The sequence below is a fragment of the Pleurodeles waltl genome, chromosome 6, assembly GCF_031143425.1.
Source record: "Pleurodeles waltl isolate 20211129_DDA chromosome 6, aPleWal1.hap1.20221129, whole genome shotgun sequence".
NCBI classification, from domain to species: Eukaryota; Metazoa; Chordata; class Amphibia; order Caudata; family Salamandridae; genus Pleurodeles; species Pleurodeles waltl.
This window is the reverse complement of record NC_090445.1, coordinates 412,692,232-412,711,830: the sequence shown is the minus strand read 5'-3', so window position 1 is coordinate 412,711,830 and position 19,599 is coordinate 412,692,232. Positions and strand designations below refer to the sequence as shown.

The 19,599-nt window shown below is 48.2% G+C and overlaps 1 protein-coding gene across 1 annotated transcript in view; it reads right to left on the bottom strand.

Annotated features, from left to right (window-relative positions):
• GNAT2 (G protein subunit alpha transducin 2) overlaps window positions 1-19,599 on the bottom strand; it is a 78,883-nt gene that overhangs the window by 25,453 nt on the left and 33,831 nt on the right. The window contains exon 3 of the mRNA XM_069238357.1: window positions 9,834-9,975. Coding sequence (XP_069094458.1) covers window positions 9,834-9,975 — 142 coding nt within the window. The remainder of the gene's footprint in view (window positions 1-9,833; window positions 9,976-19,599) is intronic.

Sequence of the window (19,599 nt, the reverse complement as noted above, 5' to 3'; positions counted from 1 at the left end):
TAGTTATGAACCAGCAACAAGGAGCAGCATGTTTACTTCAAGGCTTAAGTATAGATACTTGCTGTTTAATCCTCGCTGCCTTGTAATTCTAAGATTGCTTAAAAGGTTCCTTTGAGTAGTTATAAAGATTTATTATTGAGTGCTACATAAATGAATATTGATGAATTGCTCCCAGGACAGATAGATCTGAATTGTTATGTTGTCCGTCATATATCCTACATACACAGCTTTGAAAACTCAAATACTTGTGAAGGGACAAGTTGAATGCCTCAGATTCCTTTGTAGCCCTGACATCAAAGTCAAGCTAGTTCCCAGCCAGGGAGAAGCAAAGAAAGATTGATGCTGATGGTCCTTTAAGTGAGGCATTTGTTTTGGGCACAACAGGTATTGCAAGTAAGAGTCATCCCCCTCACCTCAGGGCAGACTAAGTGCAGGCAACGCTGAATGTGCCAAGTGTTGGGAAACTGCACTGGGACCGAGTCAGCACATTTCGGTGGGGCTGTCACGGATTCCGTATCGAGGGTAATGATAGTTCCTGGATCCGTGATCTCCTAATTTTAAGTGCTGATTTGAGAAAAACATAGACAAAAAAATAACAACGCCGCGTTTTACCCATTTGAAACGTTCTTAAAAATGTGGGGACGCCTCCTATTCTCTGGGTACAAAGGGGTGTTCACGGGACGCAACAATCTAATGATGATTTCTGATATTTGACATTTGTGTCACTAAAAGGACGATATAACCACTTATTTTTGATACTTAAAGTGGCCCAGCAGAAAAAGATCGCTACTGATCAACTCAACATATTTTCTAATGAAAGATATAGCTCGAATAGTTTCATAATGATGCCAGTAGATGTCAGCAGAACACTGCAGCTTTACTCGTCTGTATGTTTAAAAGTCTCCACCATTTGGAATCGAATTTACTGACGTAGAAGGTCTGCCTAAAGGAGACCCCTCAATATTTTCTGTGTTCAACAAAAATAGTGTCTTAGTTTTTACTCGAATACGTGAATTGTAATATCTTATGAGCCAGTCATGACAAACGGACTGTATCGAAACAATAAAGCACTATACAGTGTTTTCTTGTTTTTATCAGAACAACTTGTGCAATAAAAGCAAGAAAATCAATTATTAAAATGCAACCGTTTCTTTTTCAGTAATACCTATTTTAACTTTTTTTACATCAGACTTGGGCCCATAATTGTGAAAGGTTTGCACTGGCGTGACACAGAGGGCACAAACAGCAGACAATCAGGTTTAAACACTATTTTCTACGGTAAATTGGCCCTCACGTAGCGCCACAAGGGTTCTCTGGGTCTGTACAGCGCAATGACCTCATGCTTTGGTGCAATGCCAGATCCAAGAAAGTAGCGCGACCTAACCATTTGCGCCAGACCCTGAAGTCAACTGAAGCCAGGTGCACGCCAGGGTTCAAGCGGTATTTCACTAATCTGCCTCTATGCGCTCTGGCACTGCGCAGTTGTTTGCCTTCCTCCCAACAGTGGGCTACAGTTTTTCACACAGCTCTCGGTTTCGTGAAGGAGGGATAGCAAATCTGGGCCTTCGTTGTTAACTAAAACCAACTAAAACTACTGTGTTTCAAGCGGGTCAATGTAAACGTATTTAGCCAAAACTAAATATGTGAATTCAATTTAAGTTCCGCCCTAACTTTCTACATTAAACACATGCTGAAAAACGGGAAGCTTATAGATATCATGGAGTACAGAGAGCGTGCCTCTCCAGGGGCCTTTGCTGGGACTTGGTCATTGAGTGAAGGTATAATGAGGGGGCCCGCGGGAAGCATAGAGCAACGCTCTAGTCTTCCCCGCGGGACGGTTCGGGGAAAGGAAGTGACGGCGGGACAGGGGATTGGGGGTAAGGTAAGTGGGGGTGGGTCTTAGGGGTGGGAATAAAAAGGGGTGGGGGTGGAGGGACCGGCCTCTTTCCGCGCGGACCCATCGTGCGGATAGTTTGGCCGGTCCCTGTGGGTGCTTTTATAAAGGTAGTGTGGGGTTCTCGGCGGTGTGGTCGGTGGGGCGCGCGGCAACCAGGGCTGGGCACACGCTCTCCCCCGCGGGCGGGAATTAACAGGGGGCGGCAACGCGCTCCTCCGCGGGCGGCCGTTCCCCCTTTCCAGGCTGCACGTGTGGTTTGGCAGCCGGCCAGGCCGCTCCTGCGGCTCCGCGGCCGGAAAAAAGATCGGGTTGCGGTAGCAACCGGGAGTAGACAGACACAACCGGGGTCAGAAAGGAACCGGTCGGGCACTACTATTTAAAAAAAAAAAAAAAAAAGAATTAAAAAAAAAAAAAAAAAAAAATATACATAAATATATATATATTTCTTTTAAATAACAGGGAACACAAGTTAGAAGGACACACACAGGGCAGAGAGTTTTTTCCCCCCGCACTCGGTAGGGGACCCCCCCCCCCCCAAAAAAAAAAAAAAAAAAAAAAAAAAAAAAAATATAGATATTTATATAGATATAAAAATAATAAGGGAAAATCATTTTAACATAGAGCCCTTGTCTTAGTTTCCCACCGAGTACAGGAGGCCCGGACACAAAAAAAAAAAAAAAAAAAAAAGGGGAGGCCCGCCCCTGCGCCATGGCAGCCAGCCACGACGCGGAGGCGGTACGGGCCGCGCTTCGCGTACTTGGCGAAGCGGGTCGGGCTGACCTCCTCAGGCCTGGGGTTTTAGAACAGGCTTGGGTGGGTATGGTGCGGCCGACGCGTGCCGCGTCAAGCGGAGTAGCGGCGGCCGTAGCCGCATGCACATCCCCCGAGAGGCCCAAGAAACCCAAAAAAGCGGCGGTGGAAAGGGCGCATGGCGTACCCTCCCCCACCAGCCAATCAGGTGACGGGGAAGGTCCAGTGGTCGAGCCAGGCCCATCAGACGAGGGCACGGCACCAGCGCGCCAGGTGGGGGGCATAGATCCGCCCCAGGATCAGTTTTTAGAGACAGACGCCCCCGTGCAGGATGAGTTAGTGCGCGAGCATCCCGCACCCCCCACTGACCCCATGCCCATGGACTTGTCTCTGCCTAAGGGCGGGGCTAACAACAACACCAAAAAGAAAGGCAAGGGGCCCAGACTCACGGGCGGGTTGGGCAAGGGTAGGGCCGGTAAGGGGCAGTCCCATGAGACGCGAGGGCAGGCAGGGGAGTCAACGCCCCCCGGCCCCTGGCCTGGCAGGCTAGATATGGACGAGGCTTGGGACCTAGAGGCCAGGATTAGGGAACAGCGCCGCATAGTGGCAGAAACGGAGGACAGGTGGGCCCAATTGTGCTTGGAGCGGGACATGTCCGTGCCACACGGCCGGCAGCTAAAAAGACCAGCAGATAGCGTAGGCAGCACAGGAACCAGGCCGCAAGACGCCGGGAAAGGTAGTTGGGTATGGGTTCCGAGCGACATGGGCCAGGAAACAGGGATGGATAGCGGTCTAGGCAGCGCAGTGGGTACCAGTGGCGCATGCGGCCAGACTGGGCGCGGAAGGTCAATGCCAAGGCAAGAGGTTGGCAGAAAGAAGGCGATGCCAACGGGGCGCAACACGGCCCCTGCACGTTGGTCCGAAGCGCTAGAGGGGTCTTCGGCGGCCTTCTCTACTCCGCAGGATCGGGGACAATACAGAGGTGGCGGACGCCACGAGGGCCATGAGGATAACCCTGCTAACTATATGATGATGAGCGGGAACGCTAGTAAACAGATGGATGTGTGTGAGGATGATGTGCTGGAACTGGATTATGAGGAGGAGCTGGAGGAATGGGAAGAGGGGGAGATCAGGGAGACAGAGATACTCAGCTTAAGGGGGAGAGGAAGAGGACGCACGAGCGGCGCAACCCCCCTCTCCGCTTCTATTTTTCAGGAACGGGACTACGGCAGTGGTACACAAGGAAAGAGGCAAGAGCAAGCACGGGGCCGAGGGGCCCGGAAGGTTTCGCGGCCTGTGGCTACACAAGGAGGAGGTAAAGGGCAATGGTGGTCGGTCTGGGGGGATGGCGGAAAAGGGGATGATGCGCCAATTTACAAGTCTGTAGGAGTAGGTGATGGTTTGATACTTGACCCAGTACCAGCTAAGGATAAACAGGGCGGGGAAAAAGGTACAGAGACACAAGCCAGAGCCACGACCGAGGGCGAGGGTGGAGACAAGGCAACAGGGGAGAAGTCAGGCGCAGAAGCAAAGGAAGGGGGTGAACACAAAAAGAGGCTACCCTATATGGGATTGGCTATGCCTTTGGGCTCACATGTGGCGGAGAAAACGAAAGCCAGAATATGGAGACACGAGTATGTGGACGTCTTTAAGTTATTACATAGGGACATACAAGCCAAGGAAGGGTCTAAGGAGGAGGAGTGGGAGCTGGCCCGTAGGCCGAGGGTCCCAATCAATATGGATAACTGGACATCGGCGTTTCTGATTTTTGCGAGTATTTATTGTGAGAAATACCCTGACAGAGCTATAGCGCTATTTAAATACATGGACATTATTAGGAAAGCGCAGATGCATTTTGGGGGTTTTGCCTGGCTGAGTTACGACGAAGAGTTCAGAGCCCGAGTGAGCATTAACCCAGATAAGCCATGGGGGGATGTCGACCCAGAATTATGGATGCAATGGGTGGCGTCATCGCAATCCACGGCATCAACTCATACAGCGAGTGGTTTACCGGTGATCTATAAGCCATTTCAGGCACGTCCCGCTCCGGGGGGGGCGGGTGTGGGACAGAAAACAACACCTAGCACGACAGGAGCGTGCTGGAATTTCAACAAGGGTTTCTGCTCCAGACATCCTTGTAAATTTAAACACGACTGCTCCAAGTGCGGGGGCCGTCATCCGGTCACACAATGTTTTTCACTTTCCAGCCCCTCCGAGCAATGGAGGGCCTCAAAAGGCAGAGGGACCCAGGGCGCTCCTGCTCCAAAGGGGACCTACTCCAGTTAGGGTAGATTTTATCTTGCCATGGCTTCACAGATACCCGGATGAGGCAGCTGCGTTGAAGTTAGCTGTAGGTTTTCAAGAGGGGTTCAGGGTCAGCTATCAAGGCCCGCGGGAGAGGCGCTGGGCAGACAACTTGCGGTCTGCGAAGGAACTACCTCAAGTGGTTAGGAAGAAGCTGGACAAGGAGCTGTCATTAGGTAGAATTGCGGGCCCATTCTATGAGTGGCCAAGTCAGAATTTAATGATCTCCCCATTGGGAGTCGTGCCGAAGAAGGCCCCGGGTGAGTTCAGGTTGATTCATCACCTATCATGGCCGGAGGGCACATCGGTTAACGATTTCATTGCGGCAGAAGATACCAGAGTGGAGTATGCGTCGGTGGACGATGCTATTAAATTGGTCAGGGGGTGTGGCAATGGCGCAGAACTGGCAAAATGCGACATACAATCTGCCTTCCGGTTGCTACCAATACACCCTGGGGACTTTGATTTGCTGGGGATGCAGTTTGAAGGGGCCATCTATGTGGACAGGGTTCTGCCCATGGGTTGCGCAATTTCATGCGCTTTGTTCGAAGCATTTAGCACCTTCATGCAGTGGGTGTTTGTAAAAAGTAGTGGGCACTATGCGGTGACCCATTATTTGGATGATTTCCTGTTCGTAGGGAAAAAGAATTCAGGAGAATGCCAGAGGGCCCTGACAATCTTTCAGGAGACGGCACAACAGATGGGGGTGCCTTTGGCACCCGAAAAAACTGAAGGCCCTGCAGCGGTACTAACTTTTCTGGGTATTGAGTTGGACTCCAATACTATGACGGCCAGATTACCGGCACAGAAGGTAACGGAGATACTGGTTTTCTTGGGTCTTGTGAAAGAGGCACGAAAAATCGACTTGCGGACAGCCCAGAAGCTGTTGGGGTATCTCAATTTTGCTTGCAGGGTAGTTAGGGGGGGAAGGACTTTCTGTAGGCGATTGGGTTTGTCCATGTCGGGTGCAGTTTTGCCACACCACAGAATAAGAGTGTCGACGGGACTTAGAGAAGATGTGAGAGTGTGGGAAGCATTTTTGAAACAATTCAATGGGGTATCTATGTGGTTCTGTGAAGAAGAGACAGTGTGGCAGGTGCAGATTTTTTCGGATGCGGCGGGAGCGCATGGCTTTGGGATTTTCTGGGACGGCCGGTGGTGCGCGGAGGCGTGGCCAACATTATGGTTAAAATAGGGAAGAAGTATTGCCTTTTTGGAATTTTTTCCCCTCCTGGTGGCCATGGCGGTATGGGGACAGGAATTGGCAAACAGGACAGTTTTATTCAGAATCGACAATATGGCGGTCGTTGAGCTGGTGAACAGACAGAAGGCGAGGGATGTGAGGGTGTTGCGCTTGTTGCGCCGTTTTATGTTGCAATGTTTATCTCTGAATGTGATATTTAAAGCTGTACATATTCCAGGAGTTTTCAACGAGATTGCGGATTCCCTGTCTCGTTCACAGTGGCAGCGTTTCCGCAACCTGGCGCCAGGAGCAGAACAGAACAAGACACCGGTCCCGGCAGACATTTGGGAATGGGGGGCATGATCACAGGGCTGGTGGAGATGTCCTTAGCGGAATCTACTCGGCGAAGTTACCGGCTGGCTTGGTTGGATTTTCAGTTTTTTGAACGGTTTATAGGAAGTTTTTGGGGACAAAGCAAGGGACAGTTAGAGCATCGGGCGTTGCGTTTTGTGCTGCATATGATTCAGAAAGGTCTGTCAGCAGCCACTATCGGGGGAAAATTGGCAGGGGTATCGTTTTATGGGAAATTGTTTTTTGATCACGACCCGGCAAGAAACGATCTGCTGGGAAGGATGCTGAAAGGTTGGGGCAGGATTAGATCGGTAGAGGGTAGAGCGGCCAGGGAGCCCATTGATTTTGATTTATTACTGGAGTTGTTACACGTACTGCCGGTATGTTGCGCAGACGATTACGAATTGGCATTTTTTCGACTATGCATGGTGTGGATGTTTTTTGGAGCTTTCCGAGTGTCAGAGTTGCTGGGGGTTGGCAGGGCGGTGGGGGTACGCTACAATGATGTGTGCGCGCACGGTGGCCGTTTAGGGATTTGGCTTAGACGATCAAAAACCGATCAACTAGGCAGGGGTAAGTGGGTATGGTTAGAAAAAGGGGGCAACGTGTTGGCCTGCCCTGTTGCGGAATGGAGTAAGTGGCAATTTTCAGGCAGGTTGAACAAAGAAGCAGGGGTTTTCACACACAGGTCAGGCTCCAAGCTCACCAGTTTTCAGTTCCTGCGAGTATTAAGGATGGCTTTAGGACGTGTGGGCCGTCAGGCCATGGATTTTGGCACGCATTCATTCAGAATTGGGGCGGCCACGGCTGCAGCGCATTTGGGTTGGGACTGGGCAAAGATTAGGGCAATAGGCCGCTGGAGATCAAGGTGTTGTGAACGATACGTTAGACCCTGAGATGTGAGGAGGGATAGCTTCAAAGTTTTTGGTTGAGGGGGGGGGGGTTTGGATGTTCAAAAACACATGTTACAGTTATTTTTCCGTTGCAGGAGATGCGCTTGGTCCATCGCAGGGCAAGACGGTGACATGGCTGGTCGGCCATTCATTTGTACATTGGGCAGCGAAGTTCGCCGAGAAGCAGATATATGGTCGGGCCTTGGGACTATCCAGCAGACGGCACGAGGTGCTATGGTGGGGGAAGAGCGGAATGCGGTGGGGTAACCTGCTTCCTTTCATCACTACTAACTTATCGAACTGGGGATGTCCCGATTTGTTGATCATTCATTTGGGAGAGAATGATTTGGTAAAATTATCAGGACTCACGCTACTGCAGCACATGCAGAGGGACTTGGAGATTCTCAAGAAAAAACTGCATGGTACATGCTTGGTTTGGACAGAGCTTGTTCCACGTAGAGTGTGGAGAGGGGCAGTAAAGTACGGAGCCATGGAACGGGCTCGAAGGAAACTCAACAGAGCAATGAGAGTGTTCTGCTGGGCTCAGGGGATAAAGATACTTAAGCATGAAAATATTACGGAGCAGGAGGCAGCTTTATTCAGAGATGATGGGGTCCACTTGTCCACACTAGGGAATGCGTATTATTTGACAGATCTGAGACTGCTGGTTGAAGAGTTGTGGGGAGAGAATTTGTGGATTACAAACAAGAAATGAGTAGCGCGGGGTGCAGTAGCGTCTCTGGGGGGGGGTGGGGCAGCACAACGCCAAGTGGGTTGGTGCTGGTTGGCAGTAGATGGGGGAGGGTGGTGAGCCAGATGCGGGCTTGGCCACCCTTCCAGGGAATAAACAAGCAGGTGAAGGCTCTGAGTGGGGGTACGCACGAACCAAATGGGGCATGAAAGGAAAAGGGGAGTGCGTAGGGGAATGGAAACGAAATAAGGGTTTGAAGGGGAAGGATGAGCGAGGCAGATGTTAAAGGGAGGGCGTTAATAAAGTTACGGTTTACGTTATAAAAGTTAAGGTTATTTTGCTTATGCAACCCTGTCCTAATAAATGACCTTTTACACTAAGAATACAGCTGTCACTGAGTTATTTCCCGATGAGGGGGCCCGCGGGAAGCATAGAGCAACGCTCTAGTCTTCCCCGCGGGACGGTTCGGGGAAAGGAAGTGACGGCGGGACAGGGGATTGGGGGTAAGGTAAGTGGGGGTGGGTCTTAGGGGTGGGAATAAAAAGGGGTGGGGGTGGAGGGACCGGCCTCTTTCCGCGCGGACCCATCGTGCGGATAGTTTGGCCTCCCACCCACCCGGCAATTGGAAGAAGAGTTTTGAAGGATGGAAGTTAGAGGTAGGGCAAAAAAGGGGGGAGGTTTACTTGTCAGTTAGGGCAGGTTGCAGCAGAGAGCGAGCAGTAGATGGGGGAGGGTGGTGAGCCAGATGCGGGCTTGGCCACCCTTCTAGGGAATAAACAAGCAGGTGAAGGCTCTGAGTGGGGGTACGCACGAACCAAATGGGGCATGAAAGGAAAAGGGGAGTGCGTAGGGGAATGGAAACGAAATAAGGGTTTGAAGGGGAAGGATGAGCGAGGCAGATGTTAAAGGGAGGGCGTTAATAAAGTTACGGTTTACGTTATGAAAGTTAAGGTTATTTTGCTTATGCAACCCTGTCCTAATAAATGACCTTTTACACTAAGAATACAGCTGTCACTGAGTTATTTCCCGAAGAGATAATCTCGAGTCAGGTTTTAGAAAGCAATAACACTGAGTGCCTGCAAGTTCATCAGAGGAAGAGTAGCCCAGATAGACCCTCGGAAAATCGTGGGCACTTCAGGAGGGACACCTTAGCTTGTCAACTCTTACATCATCACGAGGCTGGCTTCAGGGCGCTGAGACGCCATCAGGTTTGTGCCTGGAGGTGGCTACCAAACTCTTGGTCATCGCGGACACTTTTTCCAGCCCTTAGTTTTTGTATGACAACCTTATACATTATGTGTATGTTTACTTTGCTTCTAATCACCTTATTCTACCAACAGTCTTGAAGACAAGTAGATGAAAAATCCAGGACTAGAAACAGCGTCCATGATGACACAGATGCCGCTCCATTAAAAATCCCAGAAAGACCCACCCTTCAGAATGCAAGGAAACTTCAGAGACCACAGATATAAGCTCAAGTCATCCTCTGAATGATATCACCGTTAACACCAGGAAACCTTTTAGGAGCACCTATCATACCCCAGATGTGAAATTTTGACAGTTTCTCAAATGTACTTAGAATTTTGCAAGTTGTCGGCATTCTTCCACTTTCCACAGTGACACAATATTTCCCAAGACCAAGTTCTGATAGAGGAGGCATATCTCGAAACCAAGCCATGTCCACAGGATGTGCATGTCTGAGAAGAGGGGGATAGAGCTTGCCCTGACAGACAGGAAATTGAAAGAGTAAGGAATGGTACAGACCGCTCTCTGGTTACTTCCGTAGTCGATGCCCAAGGTGCTCATGGCTCGGATGATGGCCAGGATGGACTGCAGCACATTCCCGTAGATGATGGACTTGAACTCCATACACTCCTGCTCTGTGTAACCATCCTGGTGAATAATCCTAGGCAGGAGGAAGACATACCAAGAGGCATCAGTAGGAATGCTAGAGTTCAGTCTGGAAACAAAAGGTACAGTGTAGGAAGATGGCTCTCTAGTTAGTGCACTAAAGTAAAGTACACTGTTCAGAGAGTCTAATGGATCCCCAAAGGCTTGCAGAGTCAGAAATAGATGGGTCTAGTGCTCTTTTCGTGGTAGTATGGGTGAGCAGTTAGCTTATTAAGGAGTCGTGTTAAGCATTTGTTGTGTTCACAGAGGCAAATAATGAGACACACACTCAGACACTCAAAGAATAAATTCGAGACAAATTTAGAAAAAAAACAGTTGCTTTTATATATGCTTTGAACCAAAGAACTTCGTTATAAGGTAAGCAGTTTTTAAATTAAAAATACTTCATTGTTTCCAAAATCGACACAGTGCAATTTTCAGAGTTCTTCAATGTTACCTTATGGGGGGAAACAATGATGCAGTTTCGCAGGTAAGTACACAACTTACGGTCCCAGTCTGGGCTAGCACCGTTTAAGGTTCAGGTTGGAACCAAGAGTGCACGCACAGCGGCGCGGGGCTGCTAGGTGCAGAGGTCAAAGTTGGAGTGGATGCCCAATTGTAGTCAATGGAGACTGGGGGGATGAAGACATGCTGCTTCCAGGTAAATACAATTGGTGGCAGAGGTTGGTCTTTGGGGGTTGAGGCAAGCACCGGAGGGGCCACAAAGTAGTACCAAACTTACACCCTCAGTGGCACAGGGGCGACTGGGTGCAGAGTGCCAACACATCATCTGGTGCCCAATGCTCTCCAATGGAGAGAGGGGGTATCCGCTGTATTGCTGCTTACAGGGGAGTATATCGGAGTCAGGAGTCGATCTCTTGGTGGTGAGGTAAGTACAAGGGGGGGCCACAAGGCAGTACCAAACTTACATCCTCAGTGGCACGGGGGCGGCCGGGGGCGGAGTGCTAACACAGCCTCGGGCACCCAATGTTATTCAGAGGCAGAGATCACTTTCAGAAACGGGCTGCCGGCTTAGGCTGGGAGAGTTCAACCCACAGGCTTAGGCTGGGAGAGGTCAACCCACAGGCTTTGGCTGGGAGAGGTCCTTAGGCCTCTGAATCAGCTTACCAGGCAGGTTTCGGACAGGGGGAGTCCTCAGATTTAGACTGCAAGCGCTGCGCACAATGGCCTCTTGGTCAGAAACGCCAGGGAACCTTCACTGAATGGGTGGGCCTCTTAGACTTGGGGCGTCAGGTACACTGGTCACGCCAGGTGTCGGGTTTCGTGGTTCCACAGACAGGTTTCCTCTTCTTTGAGGATGTTTTTTTCTGGACAGGTCCACTGTCCACAGGAGTTCTTGGTCTTTTTCAAAGGCAGGCAGTCCTCCCAAGGCTTTGGAAGTCACTGGGTTGCTGGACGGTCGTCTTCGGGGTGCAAGTTTCTTTGAAGGCTGCAGACAGGCCGAGAGGACTGGGGCCAAGTCAGTTGTGTTTTCAGTCTTCTCTACTGGCAATGGGTCCGGCTCTTCTTAGGTTGCACTAAATACTGAATTTAGGTTCATTACAGGGAGTGGCATGTGGTAACCAATGGGCTACTCACCTTTAGGGTGACTAAAACCTTCCTATGACCACTTCCTTTGGGAAGTGGCATAGCCCTTACCCCAGTGCTCCCCAACCTTTTTATCGCCGCGGACCGGTAAATGTTTGATAATTTTTCCGTGGCCCCCTTGTTTTGATTTAATAATTTTAATTTAATTGTATTTAAACATGCCTTCAAAATAAAATACAGCTACACCAAAAAATGAATATAAAGTGATTTATTTTATTTAACTCACTAGAATGCCAAATCAATGAGAACCCTGAGCTTGTTTCTTTGCAACGAGACGGTTCCATCTGGGGGTAATAGGAGACAATGACACCCGAAGTGTGTTGCTTATGTCCAGTTTATTCCGTTGTTTTGTTTTGGTTGCTGTCACTGCAGAAAACCCCGCTTCACACAGATAGGTTGTCAGAAATGGCAATAGGGATTTAAGTGCTGTGGTGGCAATCTCAGGGTATTCCGCCATGACTTTAATCCAGAACACCGGCAGAGTTGTTGTCTCGAACGTAGTTTTAAGGCCACCGTCATTTGCAATCTCCAGCAGTTGTTCTTCTTCTTGCATAGACATGCTATATTCGCCTGATTTGTTGGCAAATGGGTCGCGGATCCATTCCTTACCAGTTCGTGGGTCTTTTGTGGTTGGGAAGTAGCGCTCAAACTCTTTTAAAAGCAAAGACAGGTGATCGTGCACCAACTGGCAGAATGAATGTTCAAGCTCAGTCTCGCCTACAATCCCTGCTAATGTCTGAAACATGTCCAAAATGCCTCTGTTCACGCGCCGTCCATACAACTCCAGTTTGGCTTTAAATGCAGCTACTTTGTCTGACAACTTGAAAACAGTTGTCATTTTCCCCTGAAGGCCCAGATTGAGTTCATTGAGCAGGTTGAATATGTCACACAGGTAAGCCAGTTTTGCGACCCATACCTTGTCACTGAAATGTGCTGCCAGCAGTGACTTCTTTTCTGAGAGAAATCTTTGCAATGGCTCTCGTAATTCAAATACTCTGGTTAGCGATTTTCCTCTGGATAACCATCTTATTTCTGTGTATAAGAGAAGGCATCTGTACTCTGCGTCCATCTCCTCACAAAGCTGCTCAAACAGGCGCGAGTTAAGTGCGTGTGCTTTGATGTGGTTAATAACTTTAACGACATCCATCAATACGCTGTTAAATTCCGGTGACATTTTTCGGCTTGCCAGCATTTCCCTGTGAATGAGACAATGCGTAGATTCACTCTCAGGTGCAACCACCTTAATCCGAGCAGTTAAACCAGACAGTCGTCCGGTCATGGCAGCAGCTCCGTCTGTGCATATGCTGACATAAAAGGACCATTTCAGTTTTTCTGATATATAACCATCCAGTGACTTGAACAGTTCTGCTCCTGTGGTGTTGGTTGGCAAAGATAGTGCACATAACAAATCCTCATGCACATCCTCCTGATATAGATATCGCCCATAAACAAGTAGTAGTGCCTTGTTGTCGATATCTGTAGATTCGTCAACCTGGAGTGCATATCACGGTGATGTATTAATCCTCTCCAACAATTGTGCCTCAATGTCTTCGGCTATTTCCTCAATGCGCCTAGTCACAGTGCTAGCTGACAAAGGCACATGTGCTATCTTTTCCACAGCAGCCTCTCCTAGAAGTTCACGGCAAATGTCTTTAGTGGAGGGCAAGATCAATTCTTCACCAATAGTAAATGGCTTTCTAGCCTTAGAAATGCGGTTAGCCACCAAATATGATGCTCTCAGTGCATTCTCCTTTATTGATGTGGTGGCCCTCATAAATATCTTCTGTGCTTCGTGCTCCCGTTTTTTTCTTTCAAAATACTCCAGGGGCTTGTCTTTTATGCCAGGGTGATTGGCGGTCAAGTGGCGAAGCGGTTTTGAAGGTTTCATTGCCTCATTAGAGAGCTTCTCGCCGCAAACTATGCAGAGCGGTTTTGGTGCGTGGGAATCACCTGTCCCGATAAATCCATATTTCAAATAGGACTCATGGTATTGTCTGTTAAAAGTTGCATGTTTCTTTGATGTTGAAGGCTCTTCTTCTGTCTGTTCACTGGGCCTTTTTTTCTTCCCAAGGAAACTTTCTAACGATGTCTGTTTCATACTCATTTTTGCTAATTTGTGGGTTAAAGCAGACACAATAACACGTCAGTACACACGAGTACCGGTGAACAGATAGAAGAGCTAGAAGAGTGATACCTTCTCTTTCTCTTCACTCCACTGCTGCTTGCAACCGCTCAGCTCCAGATGTCACCTAAATCCGAATGTAAATCAAAAAACTATCAACGCAAAAATGTGATCAGTGTTTTAAATATATGACCAGTGTATCTAAATAACTGTGAAATATATATATAAATCACAAAAGATGACTGTGCACCCTTTCAATACAGAGATGCCAGCGTTCCCCTTTCAATACAGAGATGCCAGCGTGCCCCTTTCAATACAGAGATGCCAGCGTTCCTCCTCAGTCCTCCCGTGGCGCCTCCTCCTCGGCCAATGGCGTGAGGTTTGCCTTTCGGCCAATCAGGAAGCGGGAGGACCCGCTCCCTGATTGGTCAGGAGGAGCATCAGTGTAACAATAGCGAATTTTCATTCGCTATTGTCACACAATGGGCGGGCTTGGGAGGGCGCAATGCTCTGCGCCTCGGCCGCCCGCCACAGTGAAATTATTTGAAGTTCCTCGGGCGGCCCGGTGCCGATTGATCCGCGGACCGGCACCGGTCCTCGGCCCGGGGTTTGGGGAACACTGCGCTAGAGGATGCTTCTGGACCGCTATGAATGCCTTGAGAGAGCACTTCCATCACTGTTGACCTTGCCTGTGCCACCACAGAAGGGAGCCAACCTTATTCAAACAACAGTAGCGCTAGCTCAGGAACTTCCATCACCTTTTGGCTCCATGTTGATTAGCCTGAATCTATTTGTCTCTTGTAAAGTCTGGCAGATCTTGATAGGAAGGATTGGCAGCATCCCTGTCAATAAGGTAGGGCACATTAAGTCCAGTAGATGTACAACACTAACATAGGCCAGAGAAACACCTTCTCTTGTTGCAGGGACACAGCATGGAAGGGATCTTTCATGAGAGTGGGGAATATGCAGAATACCTCTCTTCTGCTTCTCCCATCCTTTTTGGAACTCCAAAGATATCATGCTTTGATACCCACCTGTGTGTGCTGATGCTGTTCTCTACAGAACCCCTACGTAAAGCTGAATGGTCAGGAATATCCTCCTATGAATATGATCCAGGTTGTAAAAGGCAAGGACGTTTAGATACGAGTCCACAAGGGTAATATACAAGGTTGACTAGGTTGCAGTACAACTAAATAACAGGCATGTTGATCCTGGATGAGAAACACAAGTACTAAAGCCGAGTCCTAGCAGTAACCAGTTCAGGTGTTCCACAGTGCAAAAGTGTTCACCGCCTGAGCACTTGTCATCTTTTATGAATGGACTAAGGGCCAGATGGACCAAAGGATTTTACCCATTCTGTGTCTATGGGAAAATGCTTTAGTACATATGGCCCAAAGTGCGGCTGCATCCCTTCCTCCAGTCCATGGGTGTCTTCGAATCACTGTCAAGGTTGCTGCAGAGCAGATCCTGATGTCAGTTTTACTGCTGCTGAGCTGCAGAGAGAGAGACCATTGGGAGGAAGACACCCAAATCAGCCCCTGGCATGCAGTGCCACTGGGTGATCCCACTCTCCTCTTCAAATGTGGTAATGGAAAAGGTCTGGCTTTTAAGGAGAGGCATCTCCGGCCTGTAACTCTAGAAGGCAGGAATCAGTGAATACAGGTACCCCTTTGCTGATGCCCTGATGTGGTCCTGATGAGAAGCGAATGAAAGCCACTTTCCAGATGAGGGGAGGAGTGTGGGTCTGATGGGGCTGTTTGGAAAGTTAAGCACCGGGCCTAGCAATATGTTGCCTACCATCGCTTCCTCTCATAAACCCTTATGATGGTAAATTAACAGGATGTTCTAACTCATCAGGGAGCAGATGCCAGTGATACATGTTCCCAGGGCCTATGGCAAATCCTACTCGGAGTAAGGAGTGATGCCGAATTCAGGATTCGTAGGGGACGTTGATGGGATTGTGACAGGAACAGAAAGGGGATTTTCAGATGCCTCGGTAAGATCAAGCGAGCTGCCACAATGACTTTCAATTCGGGTGTGCATTGCCCCTTTCTGACGTGGATACAGATGCTTAAATGAGTAAAAACTACAAATGTTTATGATAGAAACATGAGTTGAGCACCTGGGACTTCCCGAGCCTAGTAGAGACCGTTTTCAAATATCCTATTGTCTTTTCTAACCAGCATATGTTCCTTCAGTATTCCAGACTATTTACTGTTTGAAGTGAATGTAGACGAAGGATCATTGGGTGGCACATACGAGCACCAAAGAGAGGTTTCTAGCCTGCTGAGGTATGTGTGGTGTTGCTGTAGCCATAGAATTCAGATAAGGCCTAAAGCTAATATGCTGCACTTGGTGACTTAGTCAGGCAGTGGCTTAGCTTGGGTGCCATGCGCCCTAATGCATTCAATTAAAATTGAACCCCGGCCCTTTTGTTGGTAGCAAAAGATAGCAAGTGTTTGAGTGCATTGTGACCCTCGGTCCTCTTGACCCTGGTGAAACTGCACCTGCTGCAGCAATGATAACTAAGTCCCTGTGATCAGATGTTTTAGTGCTATTTCGTTTTGGCTATTTCTTTGGGTTGATGTCTCAAACAATAACACAGACAACTGTTCAGTTATTTGCACAGTTCCTTCCAGAAGTTCGGAATGACACTCAATGATGTTAGAGAGCCCTATAATCCTTTGAGGACTCCTAATAGACTTTAGCCAAAGCTGCTGCTATTGGAAGTCTGGGATGGAAAGAGAGATAGCCATCCACTGAAGGCATCAACCACTATCCATGTGGTATAGTTGACCTGTCAGCTGGTTACGTCTGCGATGGAATCCATTATGAGGGCATACCAGGGTGGAGGGCAGACCGATAAAAGATGCATAAGGTCCTCAATAATGTTATTGACAGTCCAGCTTTTACACTGGTATATTTTCAGCAACACCTGCTCAGAGTCCTTTTCACCAAGCATGCTTCTGGACAGGTTCTTCTCAGGTTCATCACAGCACCTGTAGTGTTATGAAAGTGTATCTATCTTTTTGTTAGTCACGTCTGGCTTGTTTGAAACAATAAAATCAAAGGTATAAAAGAGCAGCCCGCAATCCCCCTTCCCCCAGACTGCCTTTGCTTCACACTGCAGAGGTAATGGGAGGTCTGTCCACCGAACTATTGTCTTAACCACGCAGCCACACTATCGCGGGGGACTGTGGTCAATGACTCTAGTGGTGACAAAGCTGCATGGGCACAAGCATCTGGCAGCACACCATCTTGTATGTATGGAACACACAACTCCAGCCCTTCCTCCCAGATCTCTAAGCTCCACAGTCATGAGGTCACTTCCTTCTGAAGGCCCAGATTCCCTGGTGAATAGAGCCACGATAGCAGTGCCACTGCTGCCTTTCAGAGGCCCAGATTGAGGAAACTGATGCTACCCTCAAGAAGAGGAACAAGCGGACTGTGGTGAGAGAGATCCGGAAGCTGCCAAAATATCTACTCATGTCCCTGATGCACTTCCTCAAACCCAGCTGTAGAATGAACCAGTCTGTTACTTACGGGGTTTACACTTTGGTGAGCGGTTTCAATGTGTCTAATGGTGTTGGTTGGAAGTACGATTGCCACTAGTGGTGTAGTGCAAAGTGATAAGATCTCCTAGCAAAATGTGACGAGGGGCCTCTGAAACTTTTCTAGCTCCTCTGGTATTCTCAGACATCAGGCTGTTTGTGGGTTCCTGAAGTGCTGGGCCACCTCCTCCGCAACATAGGGGCTGCAGCAGCCCCTTTTCGCAACCTTGCTCCATGTCATAAGGATACCATGGACCTGATGTACCAATCATGTTTTTATTGCAAAACCTGTGGTCCACTAAGCAGCAGGCTTTGCAGGGAAAAAACAAAAATTGTGATGCATCAAAGTGACATGTAATTCACAATGTCAACATTACCAATTGCAAGTAAAAAGGATGTAAGTGACTTGCAAGAAAATATATCTTTGGTTTGCAATCACTCCAGCAGTTGTAAAGCATTGAACATTGACCAACTGCCCATTTCACTTGGTAACCACTTGTACTGTGGATACTGTGCCATTGCAAGGGGCAGCTGTATGCATCAGGGAGAGAAGATGCAGTCCCATGGACCACTGTAAATCCTCCTGATGTTCCTCCGTGATCTACCATGTTATTTTGTGTAGTGACCACTGTCCTAACAGAAATAAAAGTCTAATGTGCCCTAAAGGCCTTCATCTTTGCTACTGCAGATGTTTAAAAGACATTGCAGATTTATTTTTGCTGCGTGCATTTTAAGGGCCTGGATATTTGTAAATGCTTGAGAGATGCTGATTGATCTGGCAGGCAAAGAATTGGCCAGTTCGGATTGCAGAGCATGTGCTAAGATAGGGCTGCATTGCAACCTGAGCAAGGCTACATTTTGCTCCATGTGCTTAGTTCTGTATTTTCATTTGCCATTATAATGCTTTTGTAAGTTGGAGTTCTTGCTTTTCTTCCTTTCAACCAATTGAACTAACACATGCAAAAACAACAAGCTCTGGCATAACAGCTAAGGAATGGAAACAGGAGTCCTGTCAATATGTACAGCATCCATTTTAGGCCATCCTTATTCCTCATGCATCATCCCTAGTTCTCATCCCTATTTCTCATTCATCATCCCTACTTCTCATCCTTGCTTCTCATCCCTGTTTCTCAAACATCATCCCTACTTCTCACCCATCATCTTTCCTTCTCATCCATCATCCTTACTTCTCATACATCATCCCTACATCTCATCTATCGTCCCTACATCTCTTCCACCATCCCTACTTTGCATCCCTCATCCCTGCTTCTCATTCCTACTTCTAATCCATCATCCCTCCTTCTCATCCCTACTTCTAATCCACCATCACTTACTTCTCTTCCATCATCCCTACTTCTCATCCCTCATGTCTACTTCTCATCCATCATCCGTGCTTTTCTCCCATCATATCCACTTTTCATCCCTCATCTGTGCTTCTCATCCATCATCCCTACTTCTCATCCATTTCCCTACTTATCTTCTATCATCCCTACTTCTCTTTCATCATCCCTACTTCTCATCCGTCCTTCGCATCCATCATCTTTACTTCTCACCTATCATCCCTACTTCTCATTCTTACTTCTTATCCATAATCCCTACTTCTCATCTATCATACCTACTTCTCATCCCCCACCCCTGCTTCTTATTCACTATCCCTTCTTCACATCGATAATCCCTACATCTCACCCATCATCCTTACTTCTCATCCCTACTTCTCATCCATCACCCCTACTTCCCATGCCTACTTCTCCTCCATCATCCCTAATACTCATCAATCATCTCTATTCCACATCCCTACTTCTCAACCATCACGACTACTTCTCCATCACCCCTACTTCTCATCTGTCATCCTTACTTCTCATCCACCTTCCCTACTTTTAATTCCTATTCCTCATCCATCATCCCTACTTCTCATTCCTCTTCCCTCAGTCACACCAACACACTTACAATGTTGTGAAACACCCCATCACACTGGTTGGCTGGCAACAGCCAATCAATGTTAAGGGAGCAGGCTGCATTCTTTTGGTCTAGCAGCTAGCCACTGACAAAACATCCTTCTCAGTACACATGCTGATTGAGGACAGAGGAAAGGAAATACAACTCGTGTTTGCTCTCAGTGAATTTCAAGGCTGTACAGCATTTTTTTTTAAGCGAGTGCTTTTCTGTTTACCCAGTCCTCAGTGGAAAGCGCTGATAGTTCGGCATGATTCATAAATCAACACTTTCAGAGATGGCTATACAGTCCATCCAGAAACCTTTTTGGTTTGGATTTCATATGTACCAACTCTGTACAGGCCTTGCTCTTCCTGGGTTCTTAAAAAACTGAAGCCCGGCTCCTGAAATCTTCCATTTGAAATGA